Source organism: Myxocyprinus asiaticus, chromosome 11 (genome assembly GCF_019703515.2).
Source record: "Myxocyprinus asiaticus isolate MX2 ecotype Aquarium Trade chromosome 11, UBuf_Myxa_2, whole genome shotgun sequence".
Taxonomy (NCBI): domain Eukaryota; kingdom Metazoa; phylum Chordata; class Actinopteri; order Cypriniformes; family Catostomidae; genus Myxocyprinus; species Myxocyprinus asiaticus.
This window is the reverse complement of record NC_059354.1, coordinates 5,473,265-5,491,700: the sequence shown is the minus strand read 5'-3', so window position 1 is coordinate 5,491,700 and position 18,436 is coordinate 5,473,265. Positions and strand designations below refer to the sequence as shown.

General features: G+C 38.8%; 1 protein-coding gene across 1 annotated transcript in view; it reads left to right on the top strand.

The window, feature by feature from the left end:
• The window catches only part of LOC127448053 (kalirin-like), a 325,245-nt gene that overhangs the window by 204,392 nt on the left and 102,417 nt on the right, over positions 1 to 18,436 (top strand). Inside the window, exons 31-33 of the mRNA XM_051710307.1 lie at positions 1,610 to 1,711; positions 7,231 to 7,373; positions 7,633 to 7,735. Of these exons, the coding sequence (XP_051566267.1) occupies positions 1,610 to 1,711; positions 7,231 to 7,373; positions 7,633 to 7,735 (348 nt within the window). The remainder of the gene's footprint in view (positions 1 to 1,609; positions 1,712 to 7,230; positions 7,374 to 7,632; positions 7,736 to 18,436) is intronic.

The following is an 18,436-nucleotide window of genomic DNA, read 5'->3' as shown; positions in this document are numbered from 1 at the left end:
GGCATACCTTACTTGATGTGTGAATGGCTTTCAACAGCACGTTTTACACTTAAAGGAATAGTTCCCTCAAAAATGAAAATTCTGCCATTATTCACTTACCCTGATGCCATCCCAGATGTCTTTCTTCAGCAGAACACAAATAAAGATTTTTAGAAGAAGATGGAGCTCTGTCAGGTCCTTATAATGCAAGTAAACGGGTGTCAGTACTTTGACGGTTCAAAAGACACATTTAGGCAACATAAAAGTAATCCACCCAACTCCAGTTGATCAATGAATGTCTTCTGAAGCAAATCAGTACGTTTTTGTAAAAAAATAAATCAATAATTAAAACGTTATTAACATTTAAAAACCACTTCTTGCCAGCAGTTGACGCATCACGTAGTTGTTGCGTGATGTAGGCGCGTCGGCGAGTTCACGCAAAAATTCGGGAGCAGCGCTTATTTACAACAGAAGGATAAACGTCACGCGAGAGTTCGGCCATTTCAAACAGCATCAGAGCCCTGGACAGAAGCGCCGAATTAAAGTTAAAAACGTTTAATTATTGACTCGTTTCTTACATAAACCTATCGAATCATGTGGATTACTTTTATGCTGCCTAAATGTGACTTTTGGATCGTCAAAGTGCTGGCACCCATTTACTTGCATTATAAGAAACTGACAGAGCTTTATCTTCTTCTAAAAATCTTTTTTTTGTGTTCTGCTGAAGAAAGACAGTCATACACATCTGGGATGGCATCAGGGTAAGTAAACAATGAGATAATTTTTATTTTTGGTTGAACTATTCCTTTAAGAGTATTTGAGTAGATTTATTCTTTTTGCAGACTAATTAAACAAAAACAAAAAAAAATCGCATGACAGGTTCTTAAAATATCTCAATGTGACCGATTGCACAAATGTAGGTACATTTATGCCAGCTTGCTAATAACTCTGCACACCAGCATGTTCATGTTGATCTTAACTGACTGAACGGGAATTAATTGTTGGCCTTAAAGTAGATGGAGCTCCATGTCACACCCACCAATGACGTGGAACAATGACAATAAGAAGGTGTTCCTAAAAGCCGGTAAGAAGTTTTCCTAAATGTTTTCCCTGACGAGCTGTTATGGACCACTGAAACAAATAAAAAACACATTTTTGGGGGGCAGACTTTGTTCTTAATCATTCCCGTTCTTTCTTTGATTTAATATGAAGTGTGCCGGGGCCTTTAGTCAAGGTTTCTTGCCCCAAAATCATCTTTAGTATCTTTATTTGTGTGGCATTTCTTAGTAAATATTGATATGTGATTAATTGTGATTAATTGTAATTAATTAATAGGTGCATCATGTAATTAATTTGATTAAAATTTGTAATCGATTGACCTCCCAAGTTTAAATTATTGGAATGTTACAGTATGTCTACATAGTATATGAAATGCTTCATCATATATTCTATTTAAAAGATAAAAAGTAGCATCATTAAATACATTTTAATTATTTTATTTTATTAGTACAATCTAATATTTTCAAAATGCACTTTGATATAATTTTAAAAATATTCTCCTTTAATACTGAATACATTTTTTTATGTATCTGTGAAATATTGGGATTTTTCTCTATTGTTGTATTTCCAGACATCTGAGTTGGGTGTAACAGAGCATGTGGAGGGCGACCCGTGTAAATTTGCTCTCTGGGTTGGACGCACACCCTCATCAGACAACAAAACTGTCCTAAAGGTACATTACACACTCTTTTGTTTAGGATTATTTTTATTTTAGTTATTTTATGAATTACTCTGATGCACAGGTAGCTGTTTAAACCGGCTGGGTATCATTCCAGTTATGGGGTCATCAGCCGGGAGCCACCCATGACAGATGTTTCGCCCCATTAATCCCGGAACATCTTCTGGTGGTGGGGCAGCAGTCAGGGCCATCTCCCTGCCACCCACCACAGCTAGACACCAGATCCTTTCCACTGCTTCTCGTTCTTGCATTCCCATCAAGACATTCCTCCTTTACAGGTCATACCATGCAGCCATAGTTTGATACCCACCCCCCCATGAGCAATCCTACCCTACGTTCAAGATAACAAGCTATCCGAATATGCCTACCACTCATCCCATGCCTATCCATAAACCAATAACCCAACAGATTAAGTAGGAGAGAGACGTTTGAGGCGAATCACGAGACTGTCTCAGCCGCTCCTACAATGCCTAGCTTGGCATGGTTTCACTCCCCTACTCAATCCCTCTCCAGGAACCTCCAGATAAGGACAGAGTGGGTCAGCAGAAATAATTCCTTCCCATCCCTTTCCATCTCCCACATAATGCCTCAGCACATATCACATATGATCCCTATGCCTACTTTTTCACTTCTGCACACCCCTTTTTTGTCCTTCCTTCTTAACCATTACCAGAAGCTCCCTTTCCCAACTTCCTCTGCCTTTTCCTTTAGAAACTTCTTCAAGGCTGATCTAAGGATACCAATGTCTTTCAGTAGATGCTGAATTGATTTTTCCATCAACAGGGTTGGGGAGTAACAGAATACATGTAACGGGATTACATATTTAAATTACAAAATATTAGTAACTGTATTCCACTACAGTTACAATTTAAATCATTGGTAATTAGAATACAGTTACATTCAAAAAGTATTTTGATTACTGGAGAGATTACTTTGCATTTTATTGTCATTTGTTTCATTTAATATTTAGTCCTTTCAGATGGAAAGCATTTATACATATAAATGATGCGATCCAAAGTGCATTTGAACAGTGGTGAAACACTTTCTTATGATGTGTTACATTCATACGAGCAGACAGAGAAGTAAGTTTGAAGTAAGTTTGGAGCACAAGAAATGGAAATAAACCTTGTGTAAATTGTTAGCTTTACACTAAGCTAAAATGCTATTTCTAGCCATTTTACATGCACGTTACCAGGCACGATCATATTTTTTTTATCAAGAAAATTCACGTTGGATCATAATTTCTTTTTTCTAGTAAGACCTTTGATATTAGGGTATTCTTGATCATTTTTGTATTGTTTTCCTGTAAAAATATCTAAAAATCCTTAAAACAAGATCAGTTTGATTGATCTTGTTTTAGAAACAACACTGCATAAGATATTTAGGTTTTTCAGCGAATGTATTTTTAACATGTGTATTTTGTGTTACTGTACTGGCAGAGTTTTTATAGTCAAAACAAGTGAAAAAATCTACCAGTGCTGAAGAAGTAATCCAAAGTATTTAGAATATGTTACTGACCTTGAGTAATCTAACGGAATACAAAAGTAACCCTCCCAACCCTGCCCATAAATCCTCGACACCCAACCTCTATAGGGTAAGTTGCAGCCCTCCAGATCAACATATTTTAGCTTCTTCCTCTCATAGGCTGCCTCCAGTCGCTCTTTTCATGGGACAGTAAACTCAATCATTATGACTTTTCTAGCTGACACCAACCATAACACTTTGTCTGGCCTCAAGGAGGTAATGGAGACCTCTGAAGGAAGTTTCAACTGCTGGCTAAGGTTAACCACCATTGACAAATCACTTCCAGGTGCCAGGATTGATCTTGCTTCCATCCATGCAGTGCTTGTGTGGTGCCTCCCTTTTTAAAAAAACTCAGTGAACTTCCTCTGAGGACCATGATGGCATTTGCTTGCCTTTACTCTACAAACCTCTAGGATCTCTGCCAGTTTCCGCAGTACCTGATCATGCTGCCACTTGTATCGTTCTTGTGCCAAGGCGGTCTTGCACCCAGCCAAAATGTGCTGCAGTTTTGCTCTTGGGGCCTCACAGAGGGGACAACTCTCCTCTTTTCCATACCAAAGTAACAAAGAGTATCATATTTGGATTATATAAGGAAACTTAGCCTGGCCTTGGGTACCTTTCACATCCTTAAACTCTATCAGATGTACCCTCCCATACTGTCCAGCACCCTTGCTGCTGCTGGCTGACTGCTCTAATCATTTACCCATCCTCTTCCAGGCTAGATACTTCTGTCACTACCATCACTTTCCTCTGTTTTCTAGAGGCTGCTGACCATAGTTTGCGAGCCATCCCCCATCCAAGGCCTGATCTTCCTGATTGGGTTCTTCCAACAATTTCTTGTTGCATCAGTCTTGAAACCACACTGTTTACAACCTTCTCTGCCTTTCAAACATGGTCTGTTTGAACCTGGGCTTGACTAGCCCTAACAGACAGGTCTGCTGGTTCCCTTAGTTATAAGACCAGCCTGGTCTTCTCTTTCTTGTAGACAAGGGTGATGGACTTTAGTGGCAGTTGTAAGGCATTTCTTCCAAACAATGCTACATCTGAAAAACAATGCGGCAACCCCAGTAACTTCCTGATGTAACTGTTGGCCTTTGTGTCCATCCTTGCCACTGCCGCTGCAGTAATCTCTCACATTTTTTGTGGCCACATCATTTGTATTTATTCATTTGGCAGACATTTTTATCTGAAGCGACTTACAAAAGAGGAATAATACAACATAAGTGATTCATCTAAAGGAGACAGTAGTACGAAAAGTGCTGCATTGCAAAGTTTCAATTGCATCAGAAAAATACTATCCAAGACAGATTAGAGTGCAACAAGAATTAAAGACCAAATCACTTTCGGCTTCACTGTACCTCGGTGGTGGAACGACCTTCCCAACTCCATCTGTGAAGCAGACTCCCTCTCTCTCTTCAAAAAACGGCTAATCTTTTCTATGAGCACTTGTCCATACACTCAGGTCGTTCCACCACTGAGGTACAGTGAAGCCGAAAGTCCGGGAAAGTGATTTGGTGGTACAATGAGACTCTGCTCATTAGCTGACCACAGGCTTCTGGTGGGAATTTAGCTCTGCAGGAATGATTTTAGGTAAACTGGAGCAGATCCAGTGACTGTTTTGTATGCCAGCATCAGAGCCTTAAACTTGATACGTGCAGCAACCAGCAGTCAGTTTAGAGACACAAGGAGTGGTGTAACATGCTCTCTGTTTGGTTCGTTGAAGACCAGATGTGCTGCAGCATTCTGGATCATTTGCTGAGGCCTAAATGCACATGCAGGAAGGCTGGCAATGAGAATGTTATAGTAATCCAGTCTAAAAACTGTATAACAAGTGACTGAACAAGGAGTTGGCATGTTCAGAGAGGAAGGGTCTTATTTTCCTGATGTTGTTAAGCATAAATCTACATGATCTTTGAAATGTGGTCAGTGAAATTGAGTTGGTTGTTGATGGTTACCCCTAGATTTCTGACCATTTTTAAATGTGTTATTGTAGATTAACCCAGCTGAATGGTGATGTTGTGCTCAACAGCAGGGTTGGCTGGTAAGACGAGGAGCTCAGGGGATGATGCAATGTAAATTGGTAACACCAGGCCTTGTATTTGCTTGGAAGATGACAATGGTCTTTTCAATCTTTTCAAAGCACTCTTTCAGCTGTTTCAGAACCAATCCTGCCATGTGTTTATCTGAAAGATCTGCTGTGTATTCTCTCCCTAAACATTCAATAGGCTGCTCTGCCAGCTCCGGGATTCTTTTCTCATCCACCTTAAATAATATCTGGTCATTCCTAACTTCCTACGAATGGAAAGGTTACATGATTTTGATGGCTTAATCTTCATCTTGGCCAATGCCAAAAGCTTTTCCAATCTTTTGAAGAGTCTGTTTGTACATGCAGCAGTCTGAAGGATGCTTGTTATATCGTCCATATAGCTGCGCAACACTGACAATCTCACCCCAGACTGTGCACAGATTCCTCGAGCACCAATTAGGATGATCTCAATTGCAGCTGTGAACAAGATGGGAGAGATTGAACATCACATCACGATTCCTTTTTTTAGTTACTGCCAACCAGTTTTGTACTCCTATGTCATATGACATATTTTCAGGTCCCCACAGTAACTGTCTACCAAGCTCTTAATACACTCTGGTACATGGGGGGAAAAAGTGCATAGCTGACAAACTGGTGTGGAACTGATCCATAGGATTTGCCAGGTCCAGCCAGACAACATGGAGGTCTTTCTTGTCTCTCTTGGCAGATTGGATCTTCTCCCATATTGTTGGCGCATGCTCCACACACCCCGGAAAACCTGGTACGCCTGCCTTCTGGCAGCTTGTGTCTGTGTATCTGTTTTTTAGAAGGTAGTCAGACATCCTCCTTGCTACAACCGAAAAGAAAATCTTTTCCTCCACATTCAGTGGAGCAATACTCCTAAACTCACTAATGTTGGTGGATTCCTTTTCTTTGGGTATAAAGATGGCCACTGCAGTTTCGGCAATCTAATTGAATCCACTGCTTCTTCCAGGCAACTCTCAGTAGTCTCCATAACAATTTAAGAATTATTGGGCACCTCTTATACAACCTATACAGTATCCCATTTGGGCCCGGCGCTGAAGTTGCCCTGGCTTTTTCTACCACCTGCCTAATCTCATTCAACTTGAGTGAAGCTACATGAAATCCAACTAATGGCTCCTCTTCTCTTCCAAAAGCTTTCTGGCAAACTTAAAATGATCCTTGATGAATGTCTCCCTCTCATGCTCCTTCCTTCTTCTCTGCTGACGAATTCTCTCTGCCCTCCTCAAAACCACTAAACTAGCCCTTATGCCATCCCACAATACCTTCAAGCCCTCCTTCTAATGCTCCTCTACTGTCCTCCAGGAGCTGCCTCTGCTATTTTACCACCTGAAATATTTCCTTCTCTCCTACTCATCTCCCTGGGACCACTTTTTCTCACTAAGGCTTCACCAAATCTACCTACACATTCTTCATAAACAATGTCACTAAACATCTTGCCCAACTGATTAGTTTCCTTCTCCCTGGCTTCTTTTCATTGTTTTGCCTTCTCTGCCTTGTCTGTGGGTTGATGGTTGTATCCTCCTGCAGCTCACCTTGCAGGCTTAACTTGTCTGCTGGTGGTACTGACCTTCTTAGTGCCCCTCCACAACAGTGGATTCAGTAGCGCTGTGGTGCTCAACCGGGCTCTGTATCCCTTTTGTCTGACATGCTGTTGCTGTGCAAGGTTGTGTCTGGTTGTTCCTGCCACATTTTTTCCTTCTTTGATGAATCTGCATTCATTTTTTTTGTGTGTGTGTGTGTGTGGCATGATTCCTTTATTGAAACAGCTTGTAATCAATCTGTTGTAGTACAAAGTACAAAAAAGTAGGTAAATCTGGTCCTACATTTTTTACATTTGTGCATTTTTGTGTTTTCCTGATGGGTTCAATAATGGACACTCTGTGGTAAATGTGTGTGATTGTGTGTGTTTTGTCTCCAGGCATCCAGTATTGAGGTGAAGCAGGAATGGATCAAACACATTCGTGAGGTCATTCAGGAGAGAATCATTCACCTGAAGGGGGCACTGAAGGAACCAATCCACATTCCCAAACCCCCTGCCAAACCCCGCAACAACAGTAAGAGGTCAGACACGACTCAACACTAAACACTGTTCCATGACATGCTTACCTGTACATACTAGACACCAATCTTAAGAAATAAACACTGAATACATCGATAACACATTCATAATTGCATTGTAATGAGAAATTCTTGTTAGAATGACCTGATGATGCTGTCAAATCTGTTGTTGTAAACTGGGTGATTTCTAGATGCTGCTTTGATTTGTTGTGATCACTTCTGTTCAAAATGAATATTCGCAACTGTGTGTGTGTGTTTGTAGGGACACTGGTGAGGATGCAGACAGTCAGGGTGACGGCAGCAGTCAGCCGGATACCATCTCCATTGCCTCCAGAACCTCACAGAACACTGTGGACAGTGACAAGGTACAAACACGATGATCTGACCTCTGTACTATACTTTACCAAGTATCAAGCTGCACTGCTGTCAATAGTGAACATTAAAGGGAAAGCTCACCCAAAAATAGCAATTATTTTATAATTTACTCACCCTCATGTTGTTCCAAACCTGTATGATATTCTCTGAACTGTGGAACACGACAGAAAATGTTAAGCAGATTGACAGCCTCAGTCATCATTCCCTTTCAATGCATCTTTTTTTCCATTCAATAAAAGTGAATGGTGAGTGAAGATAGCATTCTGCCTAACAACTCTTTTTGTGTTCAGTGAAAAAAGAAAGTCATATTGTGTATGGAACAATATGAGATGCTTCTTGGTTGAATTATACCTTTAAGAAGCTACAATGCTGCATAAAGAGTTGTATTATAGTGGGACTGTTTTTCCCGAATGTTTAACTGTTTAAGTGAGTAAAAAAGGACGTATCAAACAGTTCAGTATGGGCTATGTTAAAGGTGCTGTAAGCTATTTATTCATGGAAAAGTATGCACAAAATGTTCCTACTCCCTTTAGAGATTAATGAAATAAGTGTCCTGAAATGCAGTATCTCACCGGTCTCTGTGACAGCTGAAGATTTTGTAAACAGCAAACAAAAATGTGTCAGCAGACCACGGACACTGACGTTTTTAACCTGTCAATCATTTTGCTCATTCTCATTTGAAGCGGAGCATTGATACTATGATTCATAATGTTTGTCATTTGAGGGCCACTGTTAAATTTGATAGCCACAGGAACAAAAAATGCTGCTCTTTTGCTCGGTTTTGATCTCAAAATTATCTTTGGAGGGCGGGGTTTTGGAATGAGGGGGTGTGGCTAATTCAACGGCTCAGTCACGTGAAAGCTTCACAATGCTAAAATTGCTTACAGCACCTTTAAGTCAGTGGCTATGTTTAGAATGGAAAACTAGAATACTGCTTACTGCGTACTGTGCAGTGAATTTGGGAATTTCTTCAACTTCGGGCACTTTCATGTCCCAGATTTAAATGAAAACAAACAGATTTCAACTTTGTTCTTTTTGTTAAATAATTTTTTTAAAGGGGTCATGACATACTCTTTTTTTAATAATTTTATTCTATTCCCTGAAGTCCACTTATAATGTAAAAAAAGTTTATTTTTTTGCACCAAAACAGTCATAATTTAATAATATATGATAATTTTCCACCCTGTCTCTGGCCCTCTGTCTAAAAGCTCAGTTTAAAGTGATCTGGCCCTTTAAGACTTCAATGTAAACACTCACTGTTCTGATTGGCTAACATCGTGCAGTCCCTCAAATACAGCCATATTTGAAACTCAATCAAAAGAAAATGAAAAAATTTTACATTATAATTTCATCTGAATGTATCAAAATGCTCACTCAAGCACAGCTACTATCAAACATTCATGAATTAAACGGTGTACTCACAGGGCTGGTAGTGTTTAACTCGGGCACGAGGCTACATAAGGGCCAGAGTGGCACTGGTCCACCCAATCAAAACTGTAGGAATATACTAACAGTTCGCAAATAAAAAGAAACTGCATTTTGTTGCAAACAAATTAGCTCACACGCAAGATAATCATCATATTCCTGTTATAAATATAGTTAGAAAAATGTGTTTATATTTCAAATAAAAAGTTTGATATGATTATAGTGAACTGAAATGGGTTGTGGCGTGCTTCTTAGCACCAAGATAATGTATCCACGCTTTGTCTCACTTCATTTATTATTATTATTATTTTACGTGGGAGTGTGGTAGATGTTTCTGTAGATGACATGGCAGGGTATGAAATTAGCAGGTAATTTTGATCATCATCTACCCGCAACTGTGGCAGGCGATCTGAAAGAAGTCTCGAAGTGACAAATTACAAGAAATGCTTTTAGACACAAATACGTGCATTTGAAGAAGCCCACTTGATCATATTTTGGAAAACAGACAAAAGAGAAGCCGCTGATGCACCTTTCTGATTCGCTGTGTGTTTAGGGGTTTATTGGCGCTCACGCGCGCAGCGCAAACTCACTATTTCTTCCCTGTTCGTAATCTGGGAACAATTTGCAGAAATAGTGTCGTCTGTGAGAACGCTGAAGATCTCAGTCTATCTCAGGATGTAAGGACATTGGGACGACAGGTGTACTGTCATATGTGTCATAATTCAGTAGCTACAACCTCAGAAATGGTTCTTGAACTAGAAGTTTCTCTTCTGTGCTTGTCTACTCTTTAGCCTCCATTTGAATGTAACATTCCCCAACTTTATAGGACAGCTGTAAAATAGAACATCTGATTCACTCATGTTTTTCACCAGACCTCTTATTTTACATAGACTATTAATCAAAATAAATATTTTGCAACATTGCAGCAGCTCCATGAAGCCCAGAACATCAGCCAAAGTAGAGTTGTAAGCTTAATTAAATATTCAATCTTTGGGGAAATAGCCAACACCTGTGCAAAGCAGGTCTAATAATAATGTTTATTGCATCATATCTCTTATTTTAATTTATTCTATTTATTTCTATGGCCATTCCATTTTTCACTGCATCAATATGACCTATTTAAATTATTAAATAATTAACTTAATAATTGTTCAAAAACAAATAGACCTAATTATTGTACCTGTAATTTTGCAACTCTAAGTATTAGGCTAACTGTAAATGAGTAAATATTGACTCATAACGGCTGAGGAAAGGTGCACACTTTATTATGTTCACAATGAAATTAGGCACAGAATGGAAGTCCACTCTGTTTCACCAAGGTCCACTCATTTGGAGATTTCTGGCCTCGCCCTTGGTTTAACTGCCGCATATTTCAGTTTCTTTGCAAAGCTTAAATCATATTGTGACAGGTTCACAAGCAATCCACTCTGATATGAGCCAAAAACATATAATTCATGTTCTAAATAAGCAAATGTAATACAGTCCATGGTGATATTGGGTGCTTCAACAGGCCAGAGACGCTGGTCTTCACCAGAGTGACATCTCACATCTTCCGTGTTTGTATACTCACACAACGGCATGTGTTTCTCCCAGACAGCGGTGGCAGCTGAATGAGACGCGTTTTTAAAAGTTGCGCTTGTACCGTTCATAAAATGAGGCACACATCTCCGGAAATGCATCTAAATGATTAAAGACGTCCATCTAGTCCATGTTTACAAATGATCAACAATTACAAATAGCACAGATGGGTGCAAAAACGGTCCAGGACGCCTTCAAAACAAGAGGAAACAGTGCAGCTGAAAAAAACACAATGGAGGTCTCTTATATACAGTGCATCCGGAAAGTATTCACAGCGCTTCACTTTTTCCACATTTTGTTATGTTACAGCCTTATTCCAAAATGGATTCAATTAATTATTTTCCTCAAAATTCTACAAACAATACCGCATAATGACAACATGAAAGAAGTTTGTTTGAAATCTTTGCAAATTTATTAAAAATAAAAAATGAAAAAAAAAATCACATGTACATAAGTATTCACAGCCTTTGCCATGACACTCAAAATTGCATCCTGTTTCCACTGATCATCCTTGAGATGTTTCTACAACTTGATTGGAGTCCACCTGTGGTAAATTCAGTTGATTGGACATGATTTGGAAAGGCACACACCTGTCTATATAAGGTCCCACAGTTAACAGTGCATGTCAGAGCACAAACCAAGCCATGAAGTCCAAGGAATTGCCTGTAGACCTCCGAGACAGGATTGTATGGAGGCACAGATCTGGGGAAGGGTACAGAAAAATTTCTGCAGCATTGAAGGTCCCAATGAGCACAGTGGCCTCCATCATCCGTAAATGGAAGAAGTTTGGAACCACCAGGACTCTTCCTAGAGCTGGCTGCCCGGCTAAACTGAGCGATCGGGGGAGAAGGGGCTTAGTCAGGGAGGTGACCAAGAACCCGATGGTCACTCTGACAGAGCTCCAGCGTTTCTCTGTGGAGAGAGGAGAACCTTCCAGAAGAACAACCATCTCTGCAGCACTCCACCAATCAGGCCTGTATGGTAGAGTGGCCAGATGGAAGCCACTCCTCAGTAAAAGGCACATGACAGCCCACCTGGAGTTTGCCAAAAGGCACCTGAAGGACTCTCAGACCATGAGAAACAAAGATTGAACTTATTGGCCTGAATGGCAAGCGTCATGTCTGGAGGAAACCAGGCACCGCTCATCACCTGGCCAATACCATCTCTACAGTGAAGCATGGTGGTGACAGCATCATGCTGTGGGGATGTTTTTCAGCGGCAGGAACTGGGAGACTAGTCAGGATCGAGGGAAAGATGAATGCAGCAATGTACAGAGACATCCTTGATGAAAATCTGTTCCAGAGCGCTCTGGACCTCAGACTGGGGCGAAGGTTCATTTTCCAACAGGACAACGACCCTAAGCACATAGCTAAGATAACAAAGGAGTGGCTCCGGGACAACTCTGTGAATGTCCTTGAGTGGCCCAGCCAGAGCCCAGACTTGAACCAGATTGAACATCTCTGGAGAAATCTGGAAATGGCTGTGCACCGACGCTCCCCATCCAACCTGATGGAGCTTGAGAGGTCCTGCAAAGAAGAATGGGAGAAACTGCCCAAAAATAGGTGTGCCAAGCTTGTAGCATCACACTCAAAAAGACTTGAGGCTGTAATTGGTGCCAAAGGTGCTTCAACAAAGTATTGAGCAAAGGCTGTGAATACTTATGTACATGTGATTTTTTTTTTATAAATTTGCAAAGATTTCAAACAAACTTCTTTCATGCTGTCATTATGGGGTATTGTTTGTAGAATTTTGAGGAAAATAATGAATTGAATCCATTTTGGAATAAGGCTGTAACATAACAAAATGTGGAAAAAGTGAAGCTCTGTGAATACTTTCCGGATGCACTGTAGTTCGATCTTGATATTGCATCTTTTAAAAGTGGTGCAAGATGCATGATAATGGTCAAAGCTGTTTATTTAGTGTAGAAAAACATTTAAATCCAGGTAGGCACATGAAGGTGTCCTGTGTAAGTTCCCTTTGCTGTAGATGTATCTCCCATGACAGGCCCTCTTTCCTCTTCACCTGTGACTGACTGTGAACACCAGTGGGTGGGGCCAGTGGTGCAATGATGTCTTGCTGAAGAGGTAGTCATTATGCAGATGTATTGGGTCCTTGTGGAAAATTCCAAACGGCCCATTTCTAGAGCCTGGTTTAAATAAATGCTCTTTTTCTATTAAGGAGGAAGTTTTCAGTTCTGAAACTTACAGTATGTATTTATAGTACAATGACCTCTTATATGTCAAAAGATCAAGGACATTTTTTTTTATTCCTCATGTCATGACCCCTTTAAGGGCACATTAAAAAAACCTCCAGTCCTTGAATCACTTTTTTTACCTTACAGAATTTACTGTTTTTTTTTTTTTTTTCCCCTCTTTCTTTCCTCTTGTCCCAGACTTTCCTTAATCCATGAAACTTTAAAGCATTTGTGGCATAATGTTGATTACCACAAAAATGTATTCTGATCTGTCCATCCTTTTCTTATATATATATATATATATATATATATATATATATATATATAAATCAAGGTACCAGTGAGACACTTACAAATGGAAGTGGATGGGGGCCAATTTTCAATGTTAAAATACTCACTGTTTCAAAAGTAGCCACAAGACATAAACAATAATTAAGTAAACATGATTTTAGTGTTGGGGAAAAAAAAACAAAAAAAAAAACCCTTACTAACCTTTTCTGTGTAAAGTTATGGCCAATTTTAAAGCTTCGTTACCATGATGATGTCAACAAACACTAAAAAGACTGAAAATGACAGTTTAAAACTTTACAGCTCAAATAATACAAGTTTTAACAGCATATTTAATGCTAGTGCTTTTATACAATAATAAGCTTCACATTTGTGTTTAAACCCTCCAAAAATTGGTCACGTTCACTTTGTCATGCTTTGGATGGAAGGAGGGAGTTGGAGTGAACCCAATTGCAATGTGCTTAATGACAAAACAAAACTATGTATAAAACTACAAAGACAACACTAAACGCTATAAAAGGCAAAACAAAGAACAACTAACATATAGGGGATAGTGACCTGAGAAGAGGCTCAGATAAAAAAAAAAAAAAAAAAAAAAAATGAGTGAATGAGGTGAGTTTATATAGAGACCTTAATGAGGTGATTGGGAACAGGTGTGGCTGATTAGAATGTGGGAGAACTAGAGCAGTTGATGGCTGGAGTGGTGGACACCGAAGGGGACATGACACTTCCATTGTATGTGCCTCACTGTAACCTTGCTTTTTGCTATTCTTTTTTTTTTTTAAGAAAAGTAGGGACGAGTCGAAATAATTGTTTTGTGGTAATCAACATTATGCCACAAATGCTGTTGATTGAGCTTAACTTGTATTGAACATAAAAATCCATTAAAAATCCATAAAAAATACAATTATAAAAATTTTAAAGCTATAATCATCTAAATAATGTATGCAATAAACATAAACCATTTCAATATTTATTGTGTGAATATTATTTCTGAACTGTCCCGCAGTTGTGGCGTAATTTTCACGGCACAATTTTATTTGCCCCTAATTCAAAAGTGGACAAAAGTGTCAGTGAAGAGCATGCTTTAGGTGAAATATGAGACTAGAGATGTTTAAAGAAAGTGAAGAAAATGGGTAAATATCAAGGTGAATATTTTTATTGGGCGTCATTTCCATTCAAGCTGTAATTTTGCCAAATTACGCAAAAAGTGTAAAAATATTATTTATTAATGTGTATTTAGAATACATTAAATGTTAGCTATGAAATTAGCCTTAACAAGACAAGAGTTGGCCATCTTATTAAAGAAACATTAAAAATGTCAAAAGACATTTTTGGCAGACAAGAAGATATGGCAGAAGTAGTAAGAATAGGATGGGTAGTATGCCAATACTTACTCAGCCATAGCCTTCTTTTCCAAAGGATCTGGCCCCAGACTCCACCCCAAGAAGGATCACATGATGAGTGATTGAAAAGTTAATATCACACAGGGTTTCCCTCCTTCAGCTGAAGCAGGGGTTATCATGCTAGAGCTCAATGTGATGTGTACAGCAATCATGAGCACTGAGCAGTGTTAGGCAGTCATGCACAATCATGAAAAGTCTCTTCAAACTGTGTGCTGGATTCAGTCCACATAGGAACTATGAGACGCCCTATCAGAACAAAGTAAGACACATTAACACATGTCCTCTTAACTGTGAACGTTTTGCTGGTGTTTTAGGCACATTCACAATGCTTTGTTGTGCTTTATGAGTTGTGCGTTTTTGTGTTGTGAGGTTGGTTTATTTAGGCGATGACTGCATCATTGTGACTTAATTTTGTGTCTAAGATATGCACACACACACACAGAGAATCACTTTTCACTTTTCAGATGCATGCAGTATCTAAAGTCAATGTCTCATGCAAAACACTCAGATTAATTTGACATGTGTCTGTGCACATTTGCTTTGAGTCTGGATGTTGAGCACATAATGTACAGACACACAGCAGTGCCTCTTCATCCTAAATGTTTGCAGATTGTCTGTCTGTCTGGATGAGGATCACTTCCTGCATGACTTTGCTCTGATGGCCAGAAGGCAGAAGTTCATGCACAGATCTTAATGAAGTCTCTGTTATCCTGAGACTTACAGATACATGCTAAAAATCCTCTTCATGAGGAAGATTCATTCATTTATTCATTCACTGTAGCAGTGTGATGAGTTAATTTTAATCAGTAGTTTGTTAATGCAATACGATGTGTCTTTTGGGATCGATCAAGATGGCTGATTGGTTGTCCAACAACTGACTAACTGGCTAGTGAGGTCGACAAATGAGTTTTTTTTGTAGTGTTTTTGCTTAGACTAAGCATACCAATGCTCTTTCTGTTAGAAGTTGCGTCTCTAAATGAATTGCCTTTAAAATATTGCAATACCAAAATTTCAGTAGTTGGTACCTATACCAGTTAAATTTTACGATTCTCGATACCAATTTCGATACTACAGAAAAAAAACATGATGCTATTGAACACAGTCCCTTAGGCTATTTAACAAAGTTAAATCAATGTAAATAATAAATAATTAAAAAGTGTTTGTTTCCTTAAATAATTTCTCAGTTAAGTAAACATTGCTTCAAGTAATGTTTGTTTGTTTGTAATGGTTGCTCATTTCTGGTTTTAGAGTCATCCACAGGGCAAAGTAACATCACAGAACACTTCAAAGCTCAAACAGTACTGATTTTTTCATAAATTATTATAATTTCCCCCAGTCAAAGCATGAGTTTACACATCAGTAAAGCACCATATTCTTCTGAAACACATTTTGTTCAATAAATCTGACTGAATCCAGACGATCTAAGAAGGTTATTTTCAGAAAATTATGTTCTGTATAAATTAATTTCCATTTGAATGTAATGCGATCTTTCTCCTCATGTAAATTAGATTTTGTGATGATTGTTAAAAACCTAGATCGCAGTGCCCCACTTCTGATAAACATTTTATAGTTTATGGCCATTATTACAAGTAAAACTCAATGTGGGAATCCAGAGAACTTTATTTACTGAATAAAACTGCAGGTCTGTCTGTATGCTGTCAGTCAAAGCTCAACGTGAATCTGCTGTTAAAGCCACAGCTGTAAGTCTCACGCTCCACAGACGCAATATAAAACTTTGACTTACCTGAGGCAGAAATGACTATATCCACACGTGAAATTATTATGTTTTTACTCAGAAAGGAACTGAATGTCCAGATGCTTAAGGGCATTTCACACGGTACATGGCAAGTGACAAGCTTTTGCGATCTGCATGTAGCACACGCTCAACAATGCCCGCAACTGCTGCAGCTCAACGCAAGTGTGAAAAAATGTATCTCACGTGAATACTGTGAATATTGAATTCCGTTTTTCACACAAGTGATAGTTAAATAAAACAACAAACAAATAAACTGGCTTTTCTCTATAAAATAGTTTAACCACATAACTTATCAATAAACAAGTTTGGTGTGCAAACATTATTTCTAAAAATATCAAATATTTAATTTCCATGGCCTGTTTTCCCATATTTGAGTTATAAACTAAAATGGGTTGATCATGTTGAAATAGAAAAAAAATTAACACCTTGAGAAGCCAATCTCTATCAGCTTGAATATGCATCTTTTTTATAACATAGATCTGCTTTGGGTGTCTGTTGGCTTTAGATATTGTTTGCACAATTGTTTTGTTGTTGTTATTCAATCATAAAATACATTAAAAAAAAGAATATTATAAAGAGTATTACAGAAATACTCGAACCACCCCATCTGGCACCAACAATCATCCATGTGATAATCTAATCAGTCAATCGTGTGGCAGCAGTGCATAAAATCATGCAGATACGGGTCAGGAGCTTCAGTTAATGTTCACATCAACCATCAGAATGGGGAAAAATGTGATCTCAGTGATTTGGACCATGGCATGATTGTTGGTGCCAGATGGGCTGGTTTGAGTATTTCTGTAACTGCTGATCTCCTGGGATTTTCACGCACAACAGTCTCTAGAATTTACTCTGAATGGTGCCAAAAACAAAAAAACACATCCTGTGAGTGGCAGTTCTGTTGATGGATATGCCTTGTTGATGAGAGAGGTCAACAGAGAATGGACAGACTGGTTCGAACTGACAAAGTCTATGGTAACTCAGATAACCGCTCTGTACAATTGTGGTGAGACAATTGTACAAATGCTATTCTGAGAAGTGGGTTAGCGCTGTTTTGGCGGCACGAGGGGGACCTACACAATATTAGGGAGGTGGTTTTAATGTTGTGGCTGATCGGTGTATACTGCTTAATACAATGAAATGAACTAATATTGGCCACTATTAGACAAATGGTATGGTTAAGGAAAGGGTCACTGTGTTAGGAAATATTATATTTGACGTGAAGCGGTATCATCAATCGTCATATTATACTAACTTAAAATATGACAGTAGCATGCTTTAATTAGCAAGATTAATAAAAATAATGATGAGTGTATCCATTCAGAAACGGGGACCTTGCTAATCCAGTGCTGGTCAGCTGTGACGTGTGAATATTCACACTCACTGTGGTCAATATAACTTGAAATACAGCTTGTTAATCCCTTCTCTTGTGGCGTGTGGGGACTGAACTGAGTCAGTTCTCGGTGCTACCGGTACTGCAGAAACATTGGTATCGTTACATCTTTTTTTATTTTACTATCGACTTGGTACCAAAGTACCGGTACTTTCTGGCATCACTAATCTGAACATTACTCTCTTTTTTAGCATTGAAACAATGAGTGCATTTACATGCACACCAATACTAGCAATAACTATCAAAAATCTACGTATTAAAAAAAATCTGAAAACTGCATTTTAATGATACTTGAAATCATTGGCCTATTCAAATATTGTGACGTCAAAACATAAACAGTCATATGCACTACACTTGCACACATTGGGCTGTCTGTTTAGGAAACCAAGTCATAACTTTTGCACCACTTGTGTCTGCACCACTTGTGGCACCAAATGGAATTTCACAAAATATGTTTTCAGGGTCCCCAAATTGAGTTGACCGATGCAACAGAAGTCAGTTGTTCTGTATTTTTTGGAATGTTTTGAGGCTAAAGTCCCCTGCAAACTTCCTATGAAATCCAAGAACAATTGGATGTGATGTCATTTAGAACAAAATCTGGCCAAAACCAAGGTGTTTTTGAGCTTGTTTCGGTGGTTTGTAACAGCTTGT